The sequence below is a fragment of the Gorilla gorilla genome, chromosome 18, assembly GCF_029281585.2.
Source record: "Gorilla gorilla gorilla isolate KB3781 chromosome 18, NHGRI_mGorGor1-v2.1_pri, whole genome shotgun sequence".
NCBI lineage: Eukaryota > Metazoa > Chordata > Mammalia > Primates > Hominidae > Gorilla > Gorilla gorilla.
The window spans coordinates 31537909-31560786 of record NC_073242.2 but is presented as its reverse complement, the minus strand read 5'-3'; the positions used below and the strand labels follow the sequence as shown (position 1 = coordinate 31560786).

Sequence of the window (22878 nt, the reverse complement as noted above, 5' to 3'; positions counted from 1 at the left end):
TGCAAGCTCCGCCTCCCAGGTTCACACCATTCTCCTGCCTCAGCCTCCCGAGTAGCTGGGACTATAGGTGCCCGCCACCATACCCGGCCAATTTTTTGTATTTTTAGTGAGACAGAGTTTCACCATATTAGCCAGGATGGTCTCGATCTCCTGACCTCGTGATCCGCCCGCCTCGGCCTCCCAAAGTGCTGGGATTACATGCGTGAGCCACCACACCCTGCCTCCTCTTCATATTTCTAACTACCATTAATGGCAACACCAAGATTCGATTCCACAGGGAGCAACTATTGAAGGATTCCTTTCCCTTACTGTTCTGCCTCCCCTCCTCCAAACCAGTCTCAAGGACCAGTTCACCTTTCCTCACAATGTCACTAGAATCTACTACTTCCTTTCATTCCCACTGCACCTTAGTGCGGGCCTCCTTAAACAAAGTTTTAACTGTTTATAATTATAATCTGCCCTTAAGAAAGGCCAAACAGGAAAAATCACTTCCGTAGAAATCCCTTCCTGACCCCACTGTGATTCTATCAGGTTCTCTAACTCATAATGTATGTTTCATTCATAGCATTTTCCACGACCATACTTTTACATTTGGATAACTATGTATTTAACGCCTTGTTCTCCAATCATGAGAAGGAACTGTCTACAACTCCCAGCACATGCACAGATGGAGTTCAAGACACATTCAAAGAAAGGAAGCAAAGAATGGTGCTAGTGGTTTCTTTTCTTTTCTTTTCTTTTTTTTTTTTTTGAGATGGAGTCTCGCTCTGTCGCCCAGGCTGGAGTGCAGTGGCACGATCTCAGCTCACTGCAAGATCCGCCTCCCGGATTCAAGCAATTCTCCCACCTCAGCCTCCTGAGTAGCTGGGATTACAGGCACCCACCATCATGCCTGGCTAATTTTTTTTTTTTTTTTTTTTATAGAGATGGGGTTTCGCCATGTTGGCCAGGCTGGTCTTGAACTCCTGACCTCAGGTGATCTGCCTGCCTCGGCCTCCCAAAGTGCTGGGAATAAAGGCATGAGCCACCATGCCTGGCCAAGTGGATTCTTTTCTATCACTGACTATTGTTTCCACATACTGTGATTATAACAAATTCAAGTCAGTAAATGAAAATAAAAAAAATAATAAAAAAAGAAAATAAAAATAGATTACCCAATACTTACATCCAACTTGAGTAGTTTTTCAATAATAAGCTCCAGAATTTCATGCCTCAAGGTTGGAAAATATACACTAATCCTTAGTAAGTTATGAACGTAACATTCCTAAAGGAGAAAACGTAAAACATTTCAACAGAGAATAAATGTTTCACAGTTATGTAAGAAAAACATCAATTACATGACCTTTAGTTTCAAATATTCAAAAAGAAAAAAAACAGACTATCCAGCAATACAAAAACTATACTGTTTCTACATGTATTATGTTCGGTATAATCATTTCAATTATCCCCAGTAAATGAAATTTTTAATTTGCATAACTATAGGTTTTTAAGTAGCTGTGTTGATAAAACTCATATATCATACAATCACCAACTTAAAGTATACAATTTAAGTTTTTAATATATTCAGTTATGTGACCATCAACATAATCAATTTCAGAACATTTATTTTTCTTTTAGAGACAGGGTCTTGCTCTCTCTCTCAGGATGGGATACAGTGGTGCAATCATAGCTCACTGCAACCCTGAATTCCCGGGATAAGCAATCCTTCCTCCTCAGCCTCCCTAGTAGCTAGAACTACAGGTGCACACCACCACATGAGGTTAATTCTTCCTTTTAGAGAGACATTTTCTCACTATGTTGCCCAGGCTGGTCTTCAACTCCTGGATCTTCCCACTTCAGCCTCCTGAAGTGCTGTGATTATGGGCATAAGCCACTGCACCCAGCCAGCAATTTTGTAACATTTTAATCACTCTAAAAAGAAATCCTACATCCATTAGTGCACCCCTAAAAAATGAAGACCTTGGCAACCACTAGTCTTTCTATGAATCTGCCTCTTTGAGACATTTCATATAAATGGAGTTATATAATACATGTTTTTAGGGTTCAATCATGTTGTAACATGTAAACCATTCCTCTCATATCAATGGAGTCATACACAGTTTGTGGCATGCTTTTAGGGTTCAATCATGTTGTAACATGTAAACCATTCCTTTCATATCAATGGAGTTATATAATATGCAGTCTTTTGGCATGTTTTTAGGGTCCAATCATGTTGTAACATATAAAGCATTCCTTTTCATTGCTGAGTAATATTCCATTGTACCATGTTTTGTCATCTGTTCATCAGTTGACAGACATTTGAGTTGCTTCTACTTGAGGCTATTATGGATGATGCTGCTATGACCATCCATGTACAAGTTTTTCTGTGGACATATATTTTCATTTCTCTTGGGTATAAACCCAGAAATGGAACTGCTGAGTCACGTGTTAATTCTACATTTAACCTTGAAGAAATGCCAGGCTATTTTCCAAAACGGCTGCACCATTTTACATTCTCACAGCAACATATGACAGTTCCAACGTTCCCATTTCTCCATATCCTTGTGAACACTTGTTACTGTCTTCTCGTTCTGATTATAGCCATCCTTGTGGGCATGAAGTGAAATCATTTCCCTGATGGCTAATGATGTTGAGCTTCTTTTCATGTGCTTTTTTCGCAGAAATGCCTATTCAGATCCTTTGCCCACTTCAGTTGGGCTATTTGCCCTTTTATTATTCAATTATAAGAGTTCTTTACATATGCAAGTCCATTACCAGACATAAAATTTAGAAATATTTCCTCCCATTATTTGGGGATTCTTTTCATCTTCTTGAAGATGTCCTATGAAGCATAACAACGTTTAATTTTGAAGTACAATTGATGCATTTTTTCTTTGGTTGCTTGTGCTTAGGCATCAAATCTGGAAATTACTGCCTAATCCAACATCATGAAAATGTACTCGTTTTCTTCTCAGAGTTTTACAGTTTTTACTCTTCATGTAGGGCTTTTATTGAGTTCATCTTTGTATATGGATATCCATATGCTTCACTCTTTTGCATGTTCATATCCACTTCTGCCAGCAGCATTTGTTGAAATGACTATTCTCCCCTATTCAATTGTCTTGAACAACTGGTTAGTGTATGTTAGTCTTCTGTCCCGTAACCATGCTGAACTCATTTATTATCTCTAAAATTTCTTGTGTGTGTGTAAACTCCTTAGAATGACATATAAAATCACCATGCAAAAGAGAGTTTACGCCTTCCTTTCCATCTGGATGCTTTTAATTCTTTTTCTTGCCTAACTGCCTTGGCTAGACAAGCAGCAAGAGCGGACATCCTTGTTTTGTTGTTGTCTTAGGAAAAAACTTTTGGTCTTTCACCACTGAATATGATGTTAGCTGTGGGTTTTTCAGATGCCCTTTATCAGGTTGAGAAAATTTCCTTCTGTTTTTCTCATAAAAGGTTATTGGTGTTTGTCACACACTTCTGCATCTACTGAGATGATTATGTGGTTTTTGTCCTTTGTTCTACTGCTACAAAATATTTTATTAATTCATTTTCAGGTACTAACTCAATCTCGGCCAGTCACGGTGGTTCACGCCTCTAATCCCAACACTTTGCGAGGTGGAGATGGGTAGATCGCTTGAGGTCAGGAGTTCAAGACCAGTCTGGCCAACATGGCAAAACCCCATCTCTACCAAAAACACAAAAATTAGTGGGGTGTGGTGCCCCATGTCTATAGTCCCACCTACTCGGGAGGCTGAGGTGGGAGAGTCACTTGAACCCTGGAGGCAGAGGCTGCAGCGAGCTGAGATGGTGCCACTGCACTCCAGCCTGGGTGACAGACAGAGACTGTCCCCCCGACCCCCGAAAAAAAAAAAATCAATCTTGCATTCCTAACATCAGTTGCACTTGGTCATGGTACATAATTCTTTTTGTATGCTACTAGATTCGGTTTTCTACTAAGGCAACCACTATTAACTATTAAAAACTGCACAGATGATCTGAACATTGTACAAAAACTTAAGCAAAATTCTTCTATGGAAGGCTTTGTTTTCAGGTTAAAATAAGGCATGTTCACAATTAGTAATACATGAACTATTATCTTCTAGTAATTCTTGCCCGTATGAGCATAAAGCCACTACAGATATTCCTGAAATGAACTCAGACCTTGACTTGCACATAGTAATAACAGAAAAAGGCACTGGGAATCCCCAATAGCCACCTTATAAGAAAGGAATCTGAGTCAAATTCTTAGACATCAGTTTAAAGTCTATAAGACAAAGTAACCTTTAAGAAAAAGACCTAACATCAGCCGGGCACGGTGGTTCACCAATCCCAGCACTTTGGGAGGCCAAGGCAGGCAGATCACAAGGTCAGGCGTTCGATAACAGTGTGGCCAATATGGTGAAACCTTGTCTCTACTAAAAATACAAAAATTAGCTGGGCATGGTGGTAGGTGCCTGCAGTCCCAGCTAATGGGGAGGCTGAGGCAGGAGAATTGCTTGAACCCGAGAGGCAGAGGTTGCAGTGAGCCAACATGACGCCATTGCACTCCAGCTTGGGCGATAGAGTGAGACTCAGTCTCAAAAAAGAAAAATAAAAATAAAGACAGAAAAAGAAAGAAAAAGACCTAATATCATCTAAAATGAAATCATACAAACAACTTTTCCATGATGTTCTCAATGAAAAGATTTCTTACCAGTGTTCTCTCTGATTTTCGAACAAATGGAAATTTTTCCACCAGTATTGGCATGAGAAACCACGGTGTCCTATTTTTAAAAAATTAAATCAATCCATGTTAACTTTACTTTCTAGAAAAGGAATAAAAAGGAAAACTACCATTCTAAAAGCAAATATCGATAGACATAGGAGGCAAACAGGAACCCCTACCTCAAAGAACTGGAACTTTTTTTGTTTTTTGAGACGGAGTTTCACTCTTGTTGCCCAGGCTGGAGTGCAGTGGTGCAATCTCGGCTCACTGTAACCTCCGCCTCCCGGGTTCAAGCGATTCTCCTGCCTCAGCCTCCCAAACAGCTGGGATTACAGGCATGCGCCACCATGCCCAGCTAATTTTGTATTTTTAGTAGAGACGGGGTTTCTCCATGTTGGTCAGGCTAGTCTCGAACTCCCGACCTCAGGTGATCTGCCCGCCTCAGCCTCCCAAAGTGCTGGGATTACAGGTGTGAGCCACCGCGCCCGGCCATAACTGGAACTTACAATGTATAGCTTCTGAGAAAGTCTATAATGACTTAGAGAAAATAAGCTTCTGTTAACTCTGATATCAACAGCAAATCAAAGAGGGAGCTTCTCTCCCACAGAAACATAACAGCACTTTTGCTGACATTTCCCACTACACACGTGTATTATTTTTAAAAGAAGAAAAAATAATCAAGTTGGATTTTTTTAAGTTAACAAATAACAGACAGAGTGAACTAGAAGTCCACCCCTCCAAAAGAAACCCACAAACCTGAAAAGCTTTTCTTAGAAGTGCAATTTTTATTCATATGGCATGACACAAACACACCCAGGGGTTTCTCACTGAAAAATTTTGGATAGCATATCTGTTGAAGATAAAAACAAAATTCCAACCACCATACAAAATTGGGGGAGAATCTGCATACCAACTTTGAAAAACAATTAAAGAGAATAAATAGAAAATGGAAATGCCACTTTTTGTAGAATGTAATGTTTCCTCAAGTGGATACAAAAAAAACATGCAATGTAAGACTCAAGCTTTAATACTATTAACATTTTATAATTTTTACTAATTGATTACAATTTTCTTGATTACAACATTCAAAATAAGGAAAAGTATACTCACGATGGTACATATCTTGCTATTATTTGCAAGGCTCTGTGACATGTGTCAAAATTTGCAGGAAGATCTGAAAGGAGAAAAGTTCAGAGTATGAGCATCAAAACAAAACTGAAGGGCGACACGCTTGAAGCTAAAAATAAATGCTGGCCGGGCACAGTGGCTCACGCCTGTAATCCCAGCACTTTGGGAGGCCGAGGTGGGTGGATCACCTGAGGTCAGGAGTTCGAGACCAGCCTGACCAATATGGTGAAACCCCATCTCTACTAAAAATACAAAAATTAGCCGGGCATGGTGGCAAACGCCTGTAGTCCCATCTACTCAGGAGGCTGAAGCAGGAGAATCACTTGAACCTGGGAGATGAAGGCTGCAGCGAACCGAGATCACACCACTGTACTCCAGCCTGGGCAACAGAGTGAGACTCTGTCTCAAAAAACAAACAAACAAACAAAAAGTGACATACTTGCAGCTAAAAACACATGCTAACCAAAATGGAGTAATTTATCAGAGAAATAATAATTTCAAGATTTTTCTCCACCAGCATCAATGAAAATTAAATGAACTAATTATATAAATAATGCATTCAGGACAACTGACTGCATATCAATGGTAAATAAAACAAAAAGATTACATCAAAGTTGTCATTTGTTGCAGTCTACTTATTAGAATAGGTGCCAGGTATTCTGTGCTTTACTTTTTTTTTTTTAAAGAAGACAGTGTCTTGCCACCAGGCAGGGCTTGAACTCCTGGGCTCAAGCAATCCACCCACTTAAGCCTCCCAGGTAGCTGTGACTAAAGACACACACTACCCTGCCTAGTTCTACTTTAAGCCTTTTTTAAGAAAATATTTGAAAAAAAATGTTTTTTTGCAGAGACAAGGTCTCACTATGTTGCCCAGGCTGGTCTCAAACTCTTGGCCTCAAGTGATCCTCCCGTCTTGGCCTCCCAAAGTGCTGGGATTATGGGTGTAAGCTACTGTGCCCAGGCTTTAAACCTTTTTATACTTACTATCATCTTCATCATCAGAATCTGAAACATCTACATCGCCTTCCTTAATGATCACTCGGGCTTTTGAGGGAAAAAGAAAATATGTTGTTCTGTCATTGATCTAGACAATGAATGGCTATACAAAAAAAGTTATTGACCTAGACAATGAACAGCTATAAAAAAAGTTATTTTTCCATAATCCAAAGTTAGCCCAATGATTAAGTAAATGCACAATCTGAAAAAAAGTAAAGCAACTTTATAGTTTTTAAACGGCTAAAAATTCCTAGATTTCACCAGGAGTTCAATAAAGCAAGTTATAATTCATAAAACTCACAGCAACAAATGAATCTAGACACCTCCATAGGAGTCATTACGGGGAATACATGTCTACCAGACCTGGTGCCAATATGCATCTGGAATCTTCCATGGTAGCAGTCTCTCATATAGGGGAAGGTGGTATTTTAATAAAGAAGTATTAAAAAGAAAAGAAAAGAAAATTCCAAGCAATGACTTACGAGGCACAAAATGGGAAGCAATCATGCTGAGACACGGTCTGAGGAAAACAGTCTGTGCTGATACAAGATTACCAAGAAAAGCCAAATACTCTTCCACTACTGTTTGACTTCTATTCAACCAAGGCAATCTCTAGAGTGGGGGAAGAAAGATAAAAGCAGCATGTTATTAATATAACATATACTATTACCAAAGTTCTGAATTACATACTTTACAGTAAAACACATGGTGAACTTACCAATATAATACTGATAAGTTGCTCAAAGTCTTTTGTCAAGTACATGATAGAAGAATGGAATTCTAGCAGCCAGTTGATGATCTGGTCATCCTAAAGTTAAACAAAGAGTACTTTCAAAATCACAAATCCTCTAAGATAACAGAAATTTACAGCTATCTTATATCAACCATTTATCAAGAATAGGTTGGGGGGAAAAGGTCACAAACTTGGAAGGAAATCAAAACTGGGTATTAAAACAGAAAAATATGTCACAATAAACTTAACTGTTTTAAGAAAGTAATCTAGTAACTCTAATACACAGGAGAAAGACTTAAATGCAATACTTCAGCCTGATCACTTTTGTTTGCCCTGAAAAAGTGAAATCACCTCAAATGTTGACACCTGGGACTTTTAAAAACTGCAGAATTCTAGCAGATTGAAATATTAGAAGATCACAAAGGAACAATAGCTACCTCTATTTCCTCTATATTCAAGCTGACCAGGAAGCATGCTGATAAAATTCAGTCTAGGCTGATCAATTGAGGTCATGAATAAACGTAACTTTTCTAAACCAAATCTGTGGCTGAGTTTAAATATATTATGATGTGTTTGTTCTGTATAAATGATAGCCCCATTCCTCCATGAAATATTTTTCAGGCAATCAAATTACTGTTCATAGTAATTGTTAGTGACATGAGAAGAACTGCTAAATTTGAAACGCAATGTATAAAATACAGTGTCAATTATGTAAAATATTACTATATTAATTATATTCATGCATATATACTGCACAGGAAAAAAACCATTAAGAAAAAGCCCCTAATTTGTGGAAGGCTTAGACATATAAATAAAAGCAACACAAGGTCATACCTACAGGGATATTCATATGGAGTTATCATTTAGTGAGAATAAACCATATGCCAGGCATGGTGCCTGACACTCCACATATATATCTTCTTCTAATCCTAAAAACTCTGCAAGATGTTTAGTTATTCCCATTTTGCTGTTCAGGAAGCTGAGGCTAAGAACGATTAATAAGCAATCTGCCCAACCAAGAGGCCAGTAAAGAAGCAGGTCCAAACCCGTCTGTCTCGGTCAAGGCTATCCTCTGTCCACCGTCCCACACGCCTCCCTATATGCGGAGAAGAAGCTGTCCCCTTTTCCCCACCTTAATTCAGCTACTGAGTGCTTACTATGCCATATCCATGTGTCAAACTCCCACAGATCAACCATTTTCTGATGAAATCCCAAGTAGCCTGGCAGTAAAATAAAGTAAAACCACAACTCATTTGTACTATGGTAATTTCATATGTCCAAAACTGTTAAGGATAACATTAACGGTAGCTCACTAAGGCCAAAGGCATGTAGAAAACAAGCTAAGTTAGTGTGTAAATAAAATAATCTATCCTATCTCTTTTCCACTAAAAAGACTGCAACAAAACTATAAGGATAACATTTAAACTGTACCATTTTTAAAAGTAAATCAGCCTGGGCGTGGTGGCTCACACCTGTAATCCCAACACTTTGGGAGGCCGAGGTGGGTGGATCACCTGAGGTTGGGAGTTCGAGACGAGCCTAACCAACATGGAGAAACCCCGTCTCTACTAAAAATACAAAATTAGCTGGGCGTGGTGGTGCATGCCCATAATCCCAGCTACTCGGGAGGCTGAGGCAGGAGAATTGCTTAAAAAACTCGGAGGCAGAGGTTGCAGTGAGCCAAGATCATGCCATTGCACTCCAGCCTGGGCAACAAGAGCAAAACTTCGTCTCAAAAAGAAAAAAAAAAAAGTAAATCAGTTGCAGACTTTGATGCTTTAGTACTGAACTATTATTATTTCTACTAGCAGGCAGGAACAGTGGCTCATGCCTGTAATCCCAGCACTTTTGGGAGGCCAAGGCAGGAGGAGACTGCTTGAGCCCAGGAATTTGAGACCAGCCTGGGCAACATAGGGAGACCTCGTCTCTAGAAAAATTAGCCAGGCATGGTAGCACATGTTTGTGATCCCAGGTGCTCGGGAGCCTGAGGTGGGAAGACTGCTTGAGCCTGGGAGGTTGAGGCTGCAGTGAGCCATGATCGGGCCCATTACACTCCAGCTTGGGTGACACAGCGAGACCCTGTCTCAAGATGAAAAAAGTTCTACTTGCAACACTCCACACAACTAGTGCAATTCTTGGTATGTCAAAATACCAAGAATGAGAACTGCTGATACAAAATACAGTGGAACACAAAGAAAATGTCCCTTTGTATCTGGGAAAGAAGGCAGGGGTCAGGAAAAGCTTTAAAGAGAAAGTGATGCTTCAGCTGTCTTTAAACAGTAACACAGTTGAGTCTTTTCTGGAAGTTCTGCTTCTTACAGAAGGAAAAGTATGTTTTCAGAAAACTGAAAAACGTTCAGTATGGCACGCATGTATAGTGAGCAAGCCAACAGATAATAAATCTGGGGAACAAAGAAGCACCAAATAGACCATGGAGGGCCTTGTAAACCAGATCTGTAACTAGAGAGATCTGGAAGTGTGGGAAATGGACTCAATGAAGGAACAACCATGTGCTTAGAGAGAACCAGGGAAAGCTCCATGAAAGATGGAGCCCAGCCAAGAGTGGACATGCTAAGTTTGGAGCATCTATGATGATTCTGGGTAAATGCATCTAACAGACAGTTAAGAAACAAGTCTAGGCCGGGTGCAGTGGCTCGCGTCTATAATCCCAGCACTTTGGGAGGCTGAGGCAGGTGGATCACTTAAGGTCAGGAGTTCGAGACCAGCCTGGCCAGCATGGTGAAACCCCAAATCTACTGAAAATACAAAAAAATTAGCTGGGCGTGGTGGCACAGCTACTCAGGAGGCTGAAGTGGGAGGATGGCTTGAACCCAGGAGGCAGAGGTTGCAGTGAGCCAAGATCATCCCACTACACTACAGCCTAGGTGACAGAGCAAGACTCTGTTCTGCCCGTCCCCAAAAATGAAAATGAAATAAGTCTGGAGCCCACAAGAGCAGTCTTGGCTACAGACACAAATATATTAGGACACAGGTAGATTTCAAAGCCATGAAGGGAGATGAGGAGATCACACAGAAGAATCAACAGAGTGAGAAAAGAGTCAAGTTTTGAAGCCCAATCAACACCAAATTTAAGATCAAGAACCTATCGAGAGATACTAGAGCTTAAAGGATCACTGGCCGGGTGTGGTGGCTCACGCCTCTAATCCCAGCACTTTGGGAGTCCAAGGCGGGCGGATCACGAGGTCAGAAGATCGAGACCATCCTGGCTAACATGGTGAAACCCCATCTCTACTAAAAATACAAAAAATTAGCTGGGGGTGGTGGCGGGCGCGTGTAGTCCCAGCTACTCGGGAGGCTGAGGTAGGAGAATCACTTGAACCCGGGAGGTGGAGCTTGCAGTGAGCCAAGATTGCGCCATTGCACTCCAGCCTGGGCGACAGAGCAAAAAAAAAAAAAAGAGAGAGAGATTAAAGGATCAGAAGACAGGAGGATCAGAAACGCTGAAGTTTTAAGAAGTGGGTGGCCAACAGTGTCGGCTGATACAAGGAATACAAAGCTTAAAAAAGTAAGTCCACTGAGGCTGGGCTCAGTGGCTCACACTTGTAATCCCAGCACTTTGGGAGGCCGAGGCGAGCAGGTCACCTGAGGTCAGGAGTTCAAGACCAGCCTGGCCAACATGGTGAAACCCCGTTTCTACTAAAAATAAAAAAATTAACCAGGCATGGTGGCGAGTGCCTGTAATCTCAGCTATTTGGGAGGCTGAGGCAGGAGAATTGCTTGAACCCAGGAGGCAAAGGTTGCAGTGAGCCCAGATCACACCACTGCACTCCAGCCTGGGTGACAAGAAGGAGACTTTGTCTCAAAAAAAGTCCACTGAAATCAGCATGTAAAAAAAAAAACATGGGTAACCTGTCAGGGTAATTACTACAGTGATAAGAACAGTGGACTTAAATGTGAGTGAGAAATGATACAGCGCAGTCAGCTGGAACAAAAACAACAGATGACAATTACTGCCCTTACTTTGAGTCAGAGACTGTTCTAAGTGCTTCTTGCATATTAGCTCATTGAATCCTTGTTAAGTATTTCCATGTTTAAAGCCAGGCACAGTGGCATGCACCTATAGTCCCAGCTTTTTAGAAGGCTGAAGAGAAAGGATCATTTGAGGCCAGGAGTTCAAGGCTGTAGTGCACTATGATCACACCTGTGAATAGCTAGAGCAACACAGCAAGACCACATCTCTTAAAAAACAAAACACTCCATATTTTTTAAATCTCTATTGTTTTCTTGGTTTCACACAGTGGAAAACAGAGGCAGAGAGGTTAAAACAATTTGCTCAAGATCACACACTGGATAATAAAATTGGAATTTCATTCCAGGCAATCTAACTACCACTGCCATGGTAATAAACCATTCTCTTCAAAACTGGGCAGTAAAGGAAGAATGGTGAAACAAAATGTATTAAGGTTTTACTACATGATAGGTGTATCTCGAACCTGGAAATGCTGAAACTGGTTTTTTTTTTTTTTGGTTTGTTTTAGCTTTAAAGAGACAAAAGAGTTGCATGCAGCATGGAGGAAAGAGGTAGTAATCTAATAGAAAGGAAGCATTAGAGCAGGGTTTCCCAGCCTCAACACTGTTGTCATTTGGGGCTGGATCACTCTTGGTTATGGGAGGCTGCCCTGTGCACTGTGAGATGTTTAGCAGCATCTCTGTCATTCACCCACTAGATGCCAGTAGCACCCTTTCCTCCCAATTGTGACAAAAATATGTGCAGCCATCACCAAATGTCTTCTAGGGGGTAAAACTGTCCCTGGTTGAGAACCACCAGATTAAAGTAAGGGAGGACCATGGAGAGAGCAAGTTCTGCAGAACAGAATGGGACCCAAAGAGCAAACTATGTCTGTATAAAGTGGCAATAATTTTGCTAATGATCAAACACAAAATTAATTACCTTTATGTCTGGATCTAACAGCTGGTTCTTCAACAACTCAAAGTCATTTGTTTCACCCTTAACAAGAAGGGGAAAGAATTAAGTTATGCTTTTGTTTCCTGTTTAGTATCAACAGCAAGACTTTTAACCGTACTTTAACATCAGATGAAATTATAAAAGGAACACTAACTTTCACATGTCAATTGCGGATTATAAAATCGCGACTACAAAAATTTAAACACTCATGTTAGTGCAGCCAGAGGGCTTGGAAAAAGGAAAATGATAAACTACATTTAGCTATACTTCTGTATTGACATTTGAATATAATAGTTGATACTCCTGCGAATTCTCAAAAAGCATGAGGGAAAAAAACAGCCAGCTATAATGATCTAATTCAGGAGGATCTAAAAAAGTATTCACTCAAATATGGATACAAATGGATATTACATATAAACATACGGTTACTTAACATTTTCCCTCTACTGCTGAGATACAGTAGAAATGCTTCTAAACTACCACAAAAACAAAAATCCCTATTCAGAGAACCGGTTTACTGTCCCAAAGTAATGCTTAGGTAAGTTCCTCAAAAAATAAAATGCTGTAGGCCAGGCATGGTGGCTCACGTCTGTAATCCCAGCACTTTGGGAGGCCACGGCGGGTGGATCACAAGCTCAGGAGTTCGAGACCAGCCTGGCCAACATGGTGAAACCCTGTCTCTATTAAAAAAATTAAAAAATTAGCCAGGTGTGGTGGTGCGTGCCTGTAACCCCAGCTATTCAGAAGACTGAGGCAGGAGAATTGCTTGAACCTGGGAGGTGAAGGATGCAGTGAGCCAAGGTCACGCCACAGCACTCCAGCCTGGGTGACAGAGGAAGACTCTGGCACAAATAAATAAATAAATAAAATGCTGTAATTGTTTTTAATTCTAGCACTTGCTAAAGTTAAAAGATGCTTTGTAAATAAAGTATTTGAAGAGGTGAAACCTCAGTAAAGACATTATTACTCTCTCATTATTACCTGTGAAATGGGCCAAGGTGGGGGAAAAAAAGGACACTGTTACTCTAATTTTGCACTGACGGCATCATCCTATTATTAAATATTTGATTTCAACTGGTATCTTAATTAATCTTGCTATTTCTATTGGTCTTTAGTATAACAGCAACAGTTGTATTCTGACCTGACCAAAAGCAAACCTCACACATTATCTCCTCTTACCTTTTTGTACTTCAGCAAGACTTCTGTCACAGTTCCACCAAACCGAACAGTTTTTCTTGGGGGAGAATTGAAAAAGTCATTCTCTAATGCACGCATATTTGAAATCCTGTGGAACCAAGATTAACAAGCTATTAAGTTCATGAAAATAATAAAAATTATAATAGCCAACCTTTACTGAACCAACATAATTCAGTGGGACTATTGTTAAGGCCTCTTTACTGGTCTCCCTGCTTCCACTCTTAACCAACAATCCCTCCTTTGCTCAGCAACCAATAACTGTCTTCCCATTGCACTTATAGTAAAAATCCAAATCTCTCAGTGTGGTCTTTAAGATCCTACATTAATCTGGCCCCTGCCTACCTCTCTCACCTCATCTCCAACAACATGTTTTACTACAGCCATAATGTCTTTTCTGCTCTTCAAACAAGCCAAGCTGTTTCTCATTTCACTTACTGTTCACTCTATTGGAAATACTCTTTTCCCAAATCTCTACGTGGCTGGATTTTTTTTTTTGAGATGGAGTCTTGCTCTGCTGCCCAGGCTGGAGTGCAGTGGTGTGATCTTGGCTTAACTGCAACCTCCATCTCCCGGGTTCAAGCAATTCTCCTGCCTCAGCCTCCTGAGTAGCTGGGATTACAGGCACCTGCCACCACGCCCGGCTAATTTTTGTATTTTCAGTAGAGACGAGGTTTCGCACGTTGGCCAGGCTGGTCTCAAACTCCTGACTTCAGGTGATCCGCCCGCCTCGGCCTCCCAAAGTGCTGGGATTACAGGCGTGAGCAACCGCGCCCTGCCTAGATTTTTGTCTTCATTCAAGTGGAAGCTCAAATGACAGATGTCTTCCCAATGAGAAATCTCAAACGCTCCTTCTCTCCCTTCTCCCTCCCCCATTACCTTGTTGTATAACTGAAATCATCGTGTTCGTTTATTTATTGGCCTATGTACTGCCTTTCCCCCCTATGCTATAAGCTCTGTAGAAAGCAGGGACATCAGTGTCTTTGGATAAACCACTGTCCCCAGTGTTTAACACAGTAAGCAGGAGCTCGATAAATATTATGAATCATATTACGCTAATTGTTTTACAAGGTTTGCTTCACTTACACGTAGTAAATTAACGAAAAAACATAGCATCCTAATGACTCTGAAAGTTAAACGCCAAGAGTGCTATAGGGGTTAGGGATTTTAAAAGTGGAGCAAAATAAAGACTGCTAAACAAATACGTGTGTCAAAACAAATTTCAAACAAAAAAGATGTAATATTCAATTTGCCGTGAGTGACAACGTTCGGCTGATAACCCACATAGCCCAGGGAAATCCCTTCCAAATTTGGACGAAGAAGAGGGAAGGAAGAGGGGTCAAGGCGCAGAAGGCAGTACCCAGGCCTGGGAAATCACGAAGAGACACAGTCGGGAAAGGGGGCCTCCAGAACAGAGAACATACTCACTTTTCCAGGCCCCACCCATGTCTATTACCCAGTTAGGAGGAATGAGCTCATTTCTGTGAACGTGAGATGACCCTCGACCCCGTGCTCCTATCACACGCCATTAGCTTTGTCCCACATCCTTTCAATCCGCTCCTCTAAGCGCGGTCCTGAGCTTTCGTCCCAGATACGTAGAAGGAAAAGGCCTGAATCTTACCCAGTCCTCGACGCGCCCAGCATCTTGACTGCAGAAGACGAAGCGGCCGCATCTCCCGGAAAACGCGTGTGAAGCAGCGGTGCCGCCATTGGGCCGAACTAACGCGACCGCTGCGCCTCAGGCCGGATGCCCAGCTCCTTCCAGCCACAGCCTCCGTCCCGGAAGTTGCGCGTGCCAGCGCAACCTTCAGCCAATCAGGGGCCTCGCGTGGGGAGGGCGTATGCTCTCGGCGGGCTAGAGCGCCGCTAAAACCCGCTCCTCGTTCTACTTGGAGGACTTGTTCCAGCCAGCGCGAGTGCGTGAGTATGAGGAGAGATGGGAAGGACCGGCTCCATCCAGCCCTGAGGATCCCAAAGAAAGGGTGGAAACACCCTGGATGTGCTAAGCTGTGGCCGGATACACTCAAGTGTTAATTTTTTGGAGTCAAAGCCTCCCTCAGTCAAATCGAAGAAACTGAAGCACTTGTGACTGACCCAGATCTTCACGGAGGAAAGGGGATTCGAACCCGGCTGACCCAGGAGCCTGGGCTTTATACTCAGTGCAGCATTCTCACAGACACCCAAGATAACGTTATCCTCACGGAAACGAGCTCGACGAAGTGACCTACCCCAGAGCCTCAAGGCTGTGGTGATGCTGGCATGAGAAACAACAGGAGAGTTACGAAGAGGTGTTACCCCCTTGACTTTATTTATTTATTTATTTATTTATTTATTTATTTATTTATTTATTTATTTTCTTTTGAGGCCGAGTCTTGCCCTTTTGCCCAGGTGGAGTGCAGTGGCGTGATCTCAGCTCACTGCAACCTCCGCCTCCCGAGTTCCAGCAATTCTCGTGCCTCAGCCTCCCAAGTAGCTGGGATTACAGGCGCATGCCACCACACCCGGCTAATTTTCGTATTTTTAGTGGAGACGGGGTTGCACTGTGTTGGCCAGGCTGGTCTCGAACTCATGACCTCAGGTCATCCTCCCGCCTCGGCCTCCCAAAGTGCTGGGATTACAAGCATGAGCCACCACGCCCGGCCAAACTTAAATTTTTAAAAGAGGAACAGGAGTCAGCCACACCAACAAAAGAGCGACTGGCGTTCCAAGCATAGGAAACGGAGGAAACAGAGGCCAAAACCTTGGGACTGTGGAGGATGTAGAGGGAGAGCAGGGGCTGCCCCTACTCTCAGGGAGGGGAAAAGGTTGCACCTTTGGAAACTGTACAGGCCTATCAAAAATACAAAAATATCCAGCCTGGGTGACACGGTGAAACTCCATCTCTACAAAAAATTTTAAAAATAAAAATAATAAAAATTATCTGGGTGTGGTGGCACACACCTGTAGTCCCAGCTACTCTGGAGGCTGAGGATTGCTTGAGCCTGGGAGATAGCACCACTGCACTCCTGCTTGGGCAACAGAGTGAGACCCTGTCTCGAAATAAATAAATAAATTTTTAAAAATGCATATGTATGGGCCCAGCGCAGTGGCTCACGCCTGTTATCCCAACACTTTGGGAGGCCGAGGCAAGTGGATCACCTGAGGCCAGAAGTTTGAGACCAGCCTGGCCAACATGACAAAACCCTGTCTCTACTAAAAATACAAAATTAGCCAGGCATGGTGGCAGTGCCTGTAATCCCAGCTACTTGGGAGGCCGAGGCAGGAGAATAGCTTGAACCCAGGAGGCAGAGTTTGCAGTGAGCCAAGATCGTGCCATTGCACTCCAGCCTGGGTGACGAGTGAAACTGTGTCTCAAAAAAAAAAAGGGGTGTGTGTGTGTGTGTGTGTTTATATGTATCTCTCTCCAGGAGTTCAAGACCAGCCTAGGCAACATATGGTGGTGCATACCTGTAGTCCCAGCTACTTGAAAACTGAGGAGGGAGGATCATTTGAGCCCTGGAGGTCAAGGCTGCAGTGAGCTGTGATTGCACCCCTGCACTCCAGCCTGGACAACATAGCAAGACCCTATTTCACAACATAAAATACAGCAATTTGGTTTTTCTGTTTTTTGTTTTTTTTTTTGAGACAGAGTCTCGCTCTGTCACCCAGGCTGGAGTACAGTGTCATGATCTTGGCTCACTGCATCCTCTGCTTCCCAGGTTCAAGCGATTCTTGTGCCTCAGCCTCCCCAGTAGCTAGGATTACAGGCATGCGCCACCATGCCCAGCTAATTTTTGTATTTTTAGTAGAGACAGGGTTTCACCATGTTGGCCAGGCTGGTCTCAAACTCTTGACCTCAAGTGATCTGCCCGCCTTGGCATCCCAAAGTGCTGGGATTACAGGCATGAGCCACCATGCCCCGCCAGCAGTTTGTTAAACATAAACCATAGCTCTGTTTTGCAACAGTGTAAAATCAGTAACTGTCTTTCCTGAGTCTCTATTTGGTCCTTACTGAGTTCCTTGGGAATGTTGGACAGGAATCATCTGTGTCTCAAGGACAGAGGAAATAATTGCACCCTAGCTCACAAAGATACTTCAAGATAACTGTTTAAATGAGAATCTCTTCTTCACTTCCAAGGGAAAGCAAAGCAAAAACAAAAAGCAACAATAGCAAAACAGCAATTTGACAATTATCTGTTTTGTTTTGTTTTGGTTTGAGACAGGATCTCATTGTCTAGCCCAAGTTAGAGCGCAATGGCGCGATCATGGCTCGTTGCAGCCTCAGGCTCCTACAGCTTATGCAATCCTCTCACTTCAGCCTCCCGAACCCACACCACCAAGCCCAGCTGATTTTTTGTATTTTTGGTAAATACGAGGTCTCACTTTGTTGCCCAGGCTGGTCTTGAACCCCCGGCCCAAGTGATCCTCCCACCTTGGCCTCCCAAAGTGTGTCTCCCCACCTACATTCCCATTCTTTCCCTTAAAAAAAGTCTGAGTCTGGGTGCAGTGGCTCACACCTGTAATGCCAGAGCTTTGGGAGGCTGAGGCAGGAGGATAACTTGAAGCCAGGAGTTTGAGACCAGCCCAGGCAACACAGCCAGACTCCGTCTCTACAAATAACACTTTTAAAAAACTTACCCAGGCATGGTGGCACGTGCCTGTAGTTCCAATTATTTGGGAGACAGAGGTGGGAGAATCACTTGAACCTAGGAGTTGGAAGCTGCAGTGAGCTATGACTACACCACAACACTCTCTGGCCTGGGTGACAAAGCAAAATCTCATCTCTTAAAAAAAAAAGGGAAAAAAAGCTTGATATGTACAAAATAATATGTTAATGTAAGTTATAAGAACATAATGGGCCGGGCACAGCGGCTCCTGCCTGTAATCCCAGCACTTTGGGAGGCCGAGGCAGGCGGATCACGAGGTCAGGAGATCGAGACCATCCTGGCTAATGCGGTGAAACCCCGTCTCTACTAAAAATACAAAAAAAAAAAAAAAAAATTAGCCGGGCGTGGTGGCAGGCACCTGTAGTCCCAGCTACTTGGGAAGCTGAGGCAGGAGAATGGCATGAACCCGAGAGGTGGAGCTTGCAGTGAGCCGAGATCACGCCACTGCACCCCAGCCTGGGTGACAGAGTTAGACTCCGTCTCAAAAAAAAAAAAAAAAAGAACATAATGAACGCCTGTGAACATATCGCCCAATTTAAGAAGCCGAACATTAACTAGGACAATTGACACTTACTGTGTGCTGCTCTCGGATCCCACCTTCTACCTGCTTTCCTCCCCAAAATAGTCACCATCATGATTTTTAAAAGTCATTTCAGTTTTCTTTGCATAATTATCATATTTATACTCCTAAACAATGCACTATATTTACTTTTATTTGTCTTTGCATTTTATAAAGTTATCTCCATGCTGTATTATACTGCTGTTTGTTTTCAACATTATGCTTTTTTTTTTTTTTTTGAGACGGAGTCTCCCTCTGTTGCCCAGGCTGGAGCGCAGTGGCATGATCTCCCGCCGTCCTCCCACCTCGGCCTCCCAAAATGCTGAGATTATAGGCATGAGCCACCGCGACCAGCCTGAATATTCTTGTATCGTGTCCTGATGTATGTGTACAAGTGTTTTTCTAGGGTGGAACTGTTGGGTTGGAGGGGGCACAAAAAGCTTTTAGGAAAGGAGAAAGGAACAAATGGGATATCTACGTTTTTTTTTTTTTTTTTGAGACAGAGTCTCGCTCTGTTGCCCAGGCTGGAGTACAGTGGCACAAGCTCAGCTCACTGCAACCTCTGCCTCCCGGGTTCAAGCGATTCTCCTGCCTCAGCCTCCTGAGTAGCTGGGACTACACGTGCCCGCCACCACACCTGGCTAATTTTTGTATTTTTAGTAGACATGGGGTTTCTCCATGTTGCCCAGGCTGGTCTCAAATGCCTGACCTCAGGTGATCTGCCTACCTCGACCTCCTAAAATGCTGGGATTACAGGTGTGAGCCATCGTGTCTGGCTACTATTAGTTTTTCTATTTAGAAATTGTTCATCTGGATCCTCCCTACCTTTCAGCCATTTGCAATACATTTATTGAGCATAAAGAGTGACCTTCTTGGCCGGGCGTGGTGGCTCACGCCTGTAATCCCAGCACTTTTGGAGGCCAAGGTGGGTGGATCACCTGAGGTCGGGAGTTCGAGACCAGCCTGACCAACATGGAAAAACCCTGTCTCTACTAAAAATACAAAATTAGCCTGTCATGGTGGCACATGCCTGTAATCCCAGCTACTTGGGAGGCTGAGGCAGGAGAATCACTTGAACCCAGGAGGCAGAGGTTGCTGTGAGCCAAGAGCATGCCACTGCACTCCAGCCTGGGCGACAGAGCAAGATTCCATCTCAAAAAAAAAAAAAGAAGAAGATCAATGCATAAACATCAGCCACATTTCCATAAACTAGCAATAAACAGAAAGTAAAATTAAGAAAACAATTTCACTTCCAATAGAATAAAAATAAATAAATTTAACCAAGTAGGAGTAACACTAGTGCCCTGAAAACTACAAAACATGGCTGAAAGCAATTACGAAGACCTAAATAAATAGAAAGACGACGTCACATGTTGATATGGTTTGGCTCTTTGTCCCCACCCAGATCTCATCTTGAATTGTACTCCCATGATTCCCACGTGTTGTGGAAGAGACCCGGTGGGAGATAATTGAATCATGGGGGCAGTTTTTCCCGTACTGTTCTTGTGGTAGTGAATAAGTCTGACAAGATCTGATGGTTTATAAGGAGAAACCCGTTTCACTTGGCTGTCATTCTCTCTCTTGCCACCGCCATGTAAAAAATGCCTTTCGCCTTCCACCATGATTGTGAGGCCTCCCTAGCCACGTGGAACTGTAAGACCATTAAACCGCTTTCTTTTGTAAACTCCCCAGTCTTGGGTATGTCTTTATCAGTAGCATGAAAACAGACTAATACACGTGTTTATGAATTAGAAGACTTAATATTGTTAAGATGATAGTACTATCGCAAAGTGATCTATGGACTTGATATAATCCCTATGAAAATCCCAATGTCCTTGTTTGCAGACCTGGAAAATCCAAACCTAATATTCACATGGTATTGCACCCAAGAGCCAATCTTGAAAAATGAGCAGAGTTGGAAGACTCACACTTGGTGATTTCAGAATTTACTACAAAGCCACAATACTCAAAAGGTGTGATAATGGTATGAGGATAGGCATATAGATTAGTGGAATAGAATTGAAAGTCTGGAAATGACCCATACATCTATAGTCAACTGATTTTTTCTTTTGAGACAGGATTTTGCTCTGTTGCCCTGGCTGGAGTGCAGTGGTGCAATCACAGTTCATTGTAACCACTACCTCCTGGGCTCAAGCAATCCTCCCACCTCAGCTTCCCACATAGCTAGTAGCTGGGAGTATAGGCACGTGCCACAACACCTGGCTAATGTTTTTTGTTTTTAGTAGAGATGAAGAAGTCTTGCCATGTTGCTGAGGCTGGTCTCAAACTCCTGGGCTCAAGCATTCCTCTCACCTTGACCTCCCAAAGTGCTGGGATTACAGGCGTGACCCACTGTACCCAGTGTGGTCAGTTAGCTTTTTGTTGTTGTTTGTTCGTTTGTTTGTTTTCGAGATGGAGTCTTGCTCTGTCACCCAGGCTGGAGTGCAGTGTCGAATTCTTGGCTCACTGCAACCTCCACCTCCTGGATTCAAGCAATTCTCCTGCCTCAGCCTCTCGAGTAGCTGGGACTACAGGCACCCACCACCACGCCTGGCTAAGTTTTGTATTGTTAGTACAGATGGGCTTTCACCATGTTGGCCAGTCTGATCTTGAACTCCTGACCTCAGGTGATCCACCCACCTCGGCCTCTCAAAGTGCTGGGATTACAGGTGTGAGCCACCATGCCCAGCCAGTGAATTGGCTTTTGACAAGCGTGCCAAGGCCATTCAATAGGCGAAAGAACAGTTTCCCTCTCTCTCTTTTTTTTTAAATTTCAGTAGATTTTGGGGTACAAGTGGGTTTTGGTTACATAGATGAATTATATAGTGGTAAATTTTGAGATTTTAATGCACCCATCATCACCCAAGTAGTTACACGTGTACCCAACATGTAGTTTTCATCCATACCCTCCTCTCATCCTCCCCCTTCTGAGACTCCAAAGTCCGTTATATCACTCTGTATGCCTTTGGGTACTCAAAGCTTACCTCCTACTTATAAGCGAGAACATACACTATTTGGTTTTCCATTCCTGAGTTACTTCACTTAGATTAATGGCCTCCAGCTCCATCCAAGTTGCTGAAAAAGACATATTTTTTTTTCTTTTTTTTGAGATGGAGTCTTGTTCTGTCATCCAGGCTGGAGTGCAGTGGCATAATCTCGGCTCACGCAACCTCCACCTCCCGGGTTCAAGCAATTCTCCTGTCTTGGCCTCCCAAGTAGCCGGGACTACAGGTGCACACCACCATGCCTGGCTAATTTTTACACTTTTAGTAGAGACAGGGTCTCGCCATGTTGGCCAGGCTGGTCTTGAACTCCTGACTTCTGGTGATCCACCCACCTTGGCCTCCCAAAGTGCTAGGATTACAGGCATGAGCCACTGTGCCCAGCCTAAAAGACATAATTTCATAGAACAGTCTCTTCAACAAATGACCCTGGGACCATGAGATATCCACATGCAAAAGAATGAAATTGGACTTTGAACTCATGCCATAATATTAACATCTAAATTATAAAAGTTAAAACTATAAAATACTTAAAAGAGAGCCTAGAGGGAAATCTTCATTATTTTTGGCTTGGCAATGGTTTCTTAAATATGACACCAAAAACACAAGTAACAACAGCAAAGGTTGAGAAACTAGACTTCATCAAAATTAAAACCTTTTATGCATCAAAGAACAGTATCGAAGGAGAGAAAAGGCAGTTCACAGAATGAGAGAAAATATTTGCCAATCACATATTTGATAAGGCTCTACTATCCGGAATATGTAAAGAACTTTACAACTCAACAACAAAAAAAGCAAAGCACCCAGTTTTTAAAAATGGGCCCCGGATTTGAAGACATTTCTCCAAAGAAGATATACAAATGGCCAACAAGCACGTGAACAGATGCTGAACATCATTCATTATTAGGGAAATGCAAATAAAAACCACAAAGAGATGCCACTTCACATACAATAGAATGGTTATAATTTTTAAAAATGGAAAATTACAGCCAGGCGCCAT

General features: G+C 42.6%; 1 protein-coding gene across 5 annotated transcripts in view; it reads right to left on the bottom strand.

Annotated features, from left to right (window-relative positions):
* LOC101142371 (RNA polymerase I-specific transcription initiation factor RRN3) overlaps positions 1 to 15454 on the bottom strand; it is a 31477-nt gene extending 16023 nt beyond the window's left edge. For 3 of the 5 annotated variants that reach the window (XR_010131348.1, XR_010131347.1, XM_055365747.2), the window contains exons 1-9: positions 15293 to 15448; positions 13657 to 13762; positions 12463 to 12519; positions 7536 to 7625; positions 7300 to 7429; positions 6806 to 6865; positions 5804 to 5867; positions 4682 to 4751; positions 1166 to 1264 (exon numbers count right to left, since the gene is read on the bottom strand). Coding sequence is in view for 3 of the 5 variants with exons in the window: in XM_055365747.2 (XP_055221722.2) it covers positions 1166 to 1264; positions 4682 to 4751; positions 5804 to 5867; positions 6806 to 6865; positions 7300 to 7429; positions 7536 to 7625; positions 12463 to 12519; positions 13657 to 13762; positions 15293 to 15381 (765 nt within the window). In the remaining 2 variants the exon portion in view is untranslated. Of the gene's footprint in view, positions 1 to 1165; positions 1265 to 4681; positions 4752 to 5803; positions 5868 to 6805; positions 6866 to 7299; positions 7430 to 7535; positions 7626 to 12462; positions 12520 to 13656; positions 13763 to 15127; positions 15261 to 15292 lie in introns of those variants that run through there. The other 2 variants (XM_063699607.1, XM_063699608.1) reach the window with 2 other exon arrangements.
* Between the last annotated feature and the right edge of the window lie 7424 nt (positions 15455 to 22878).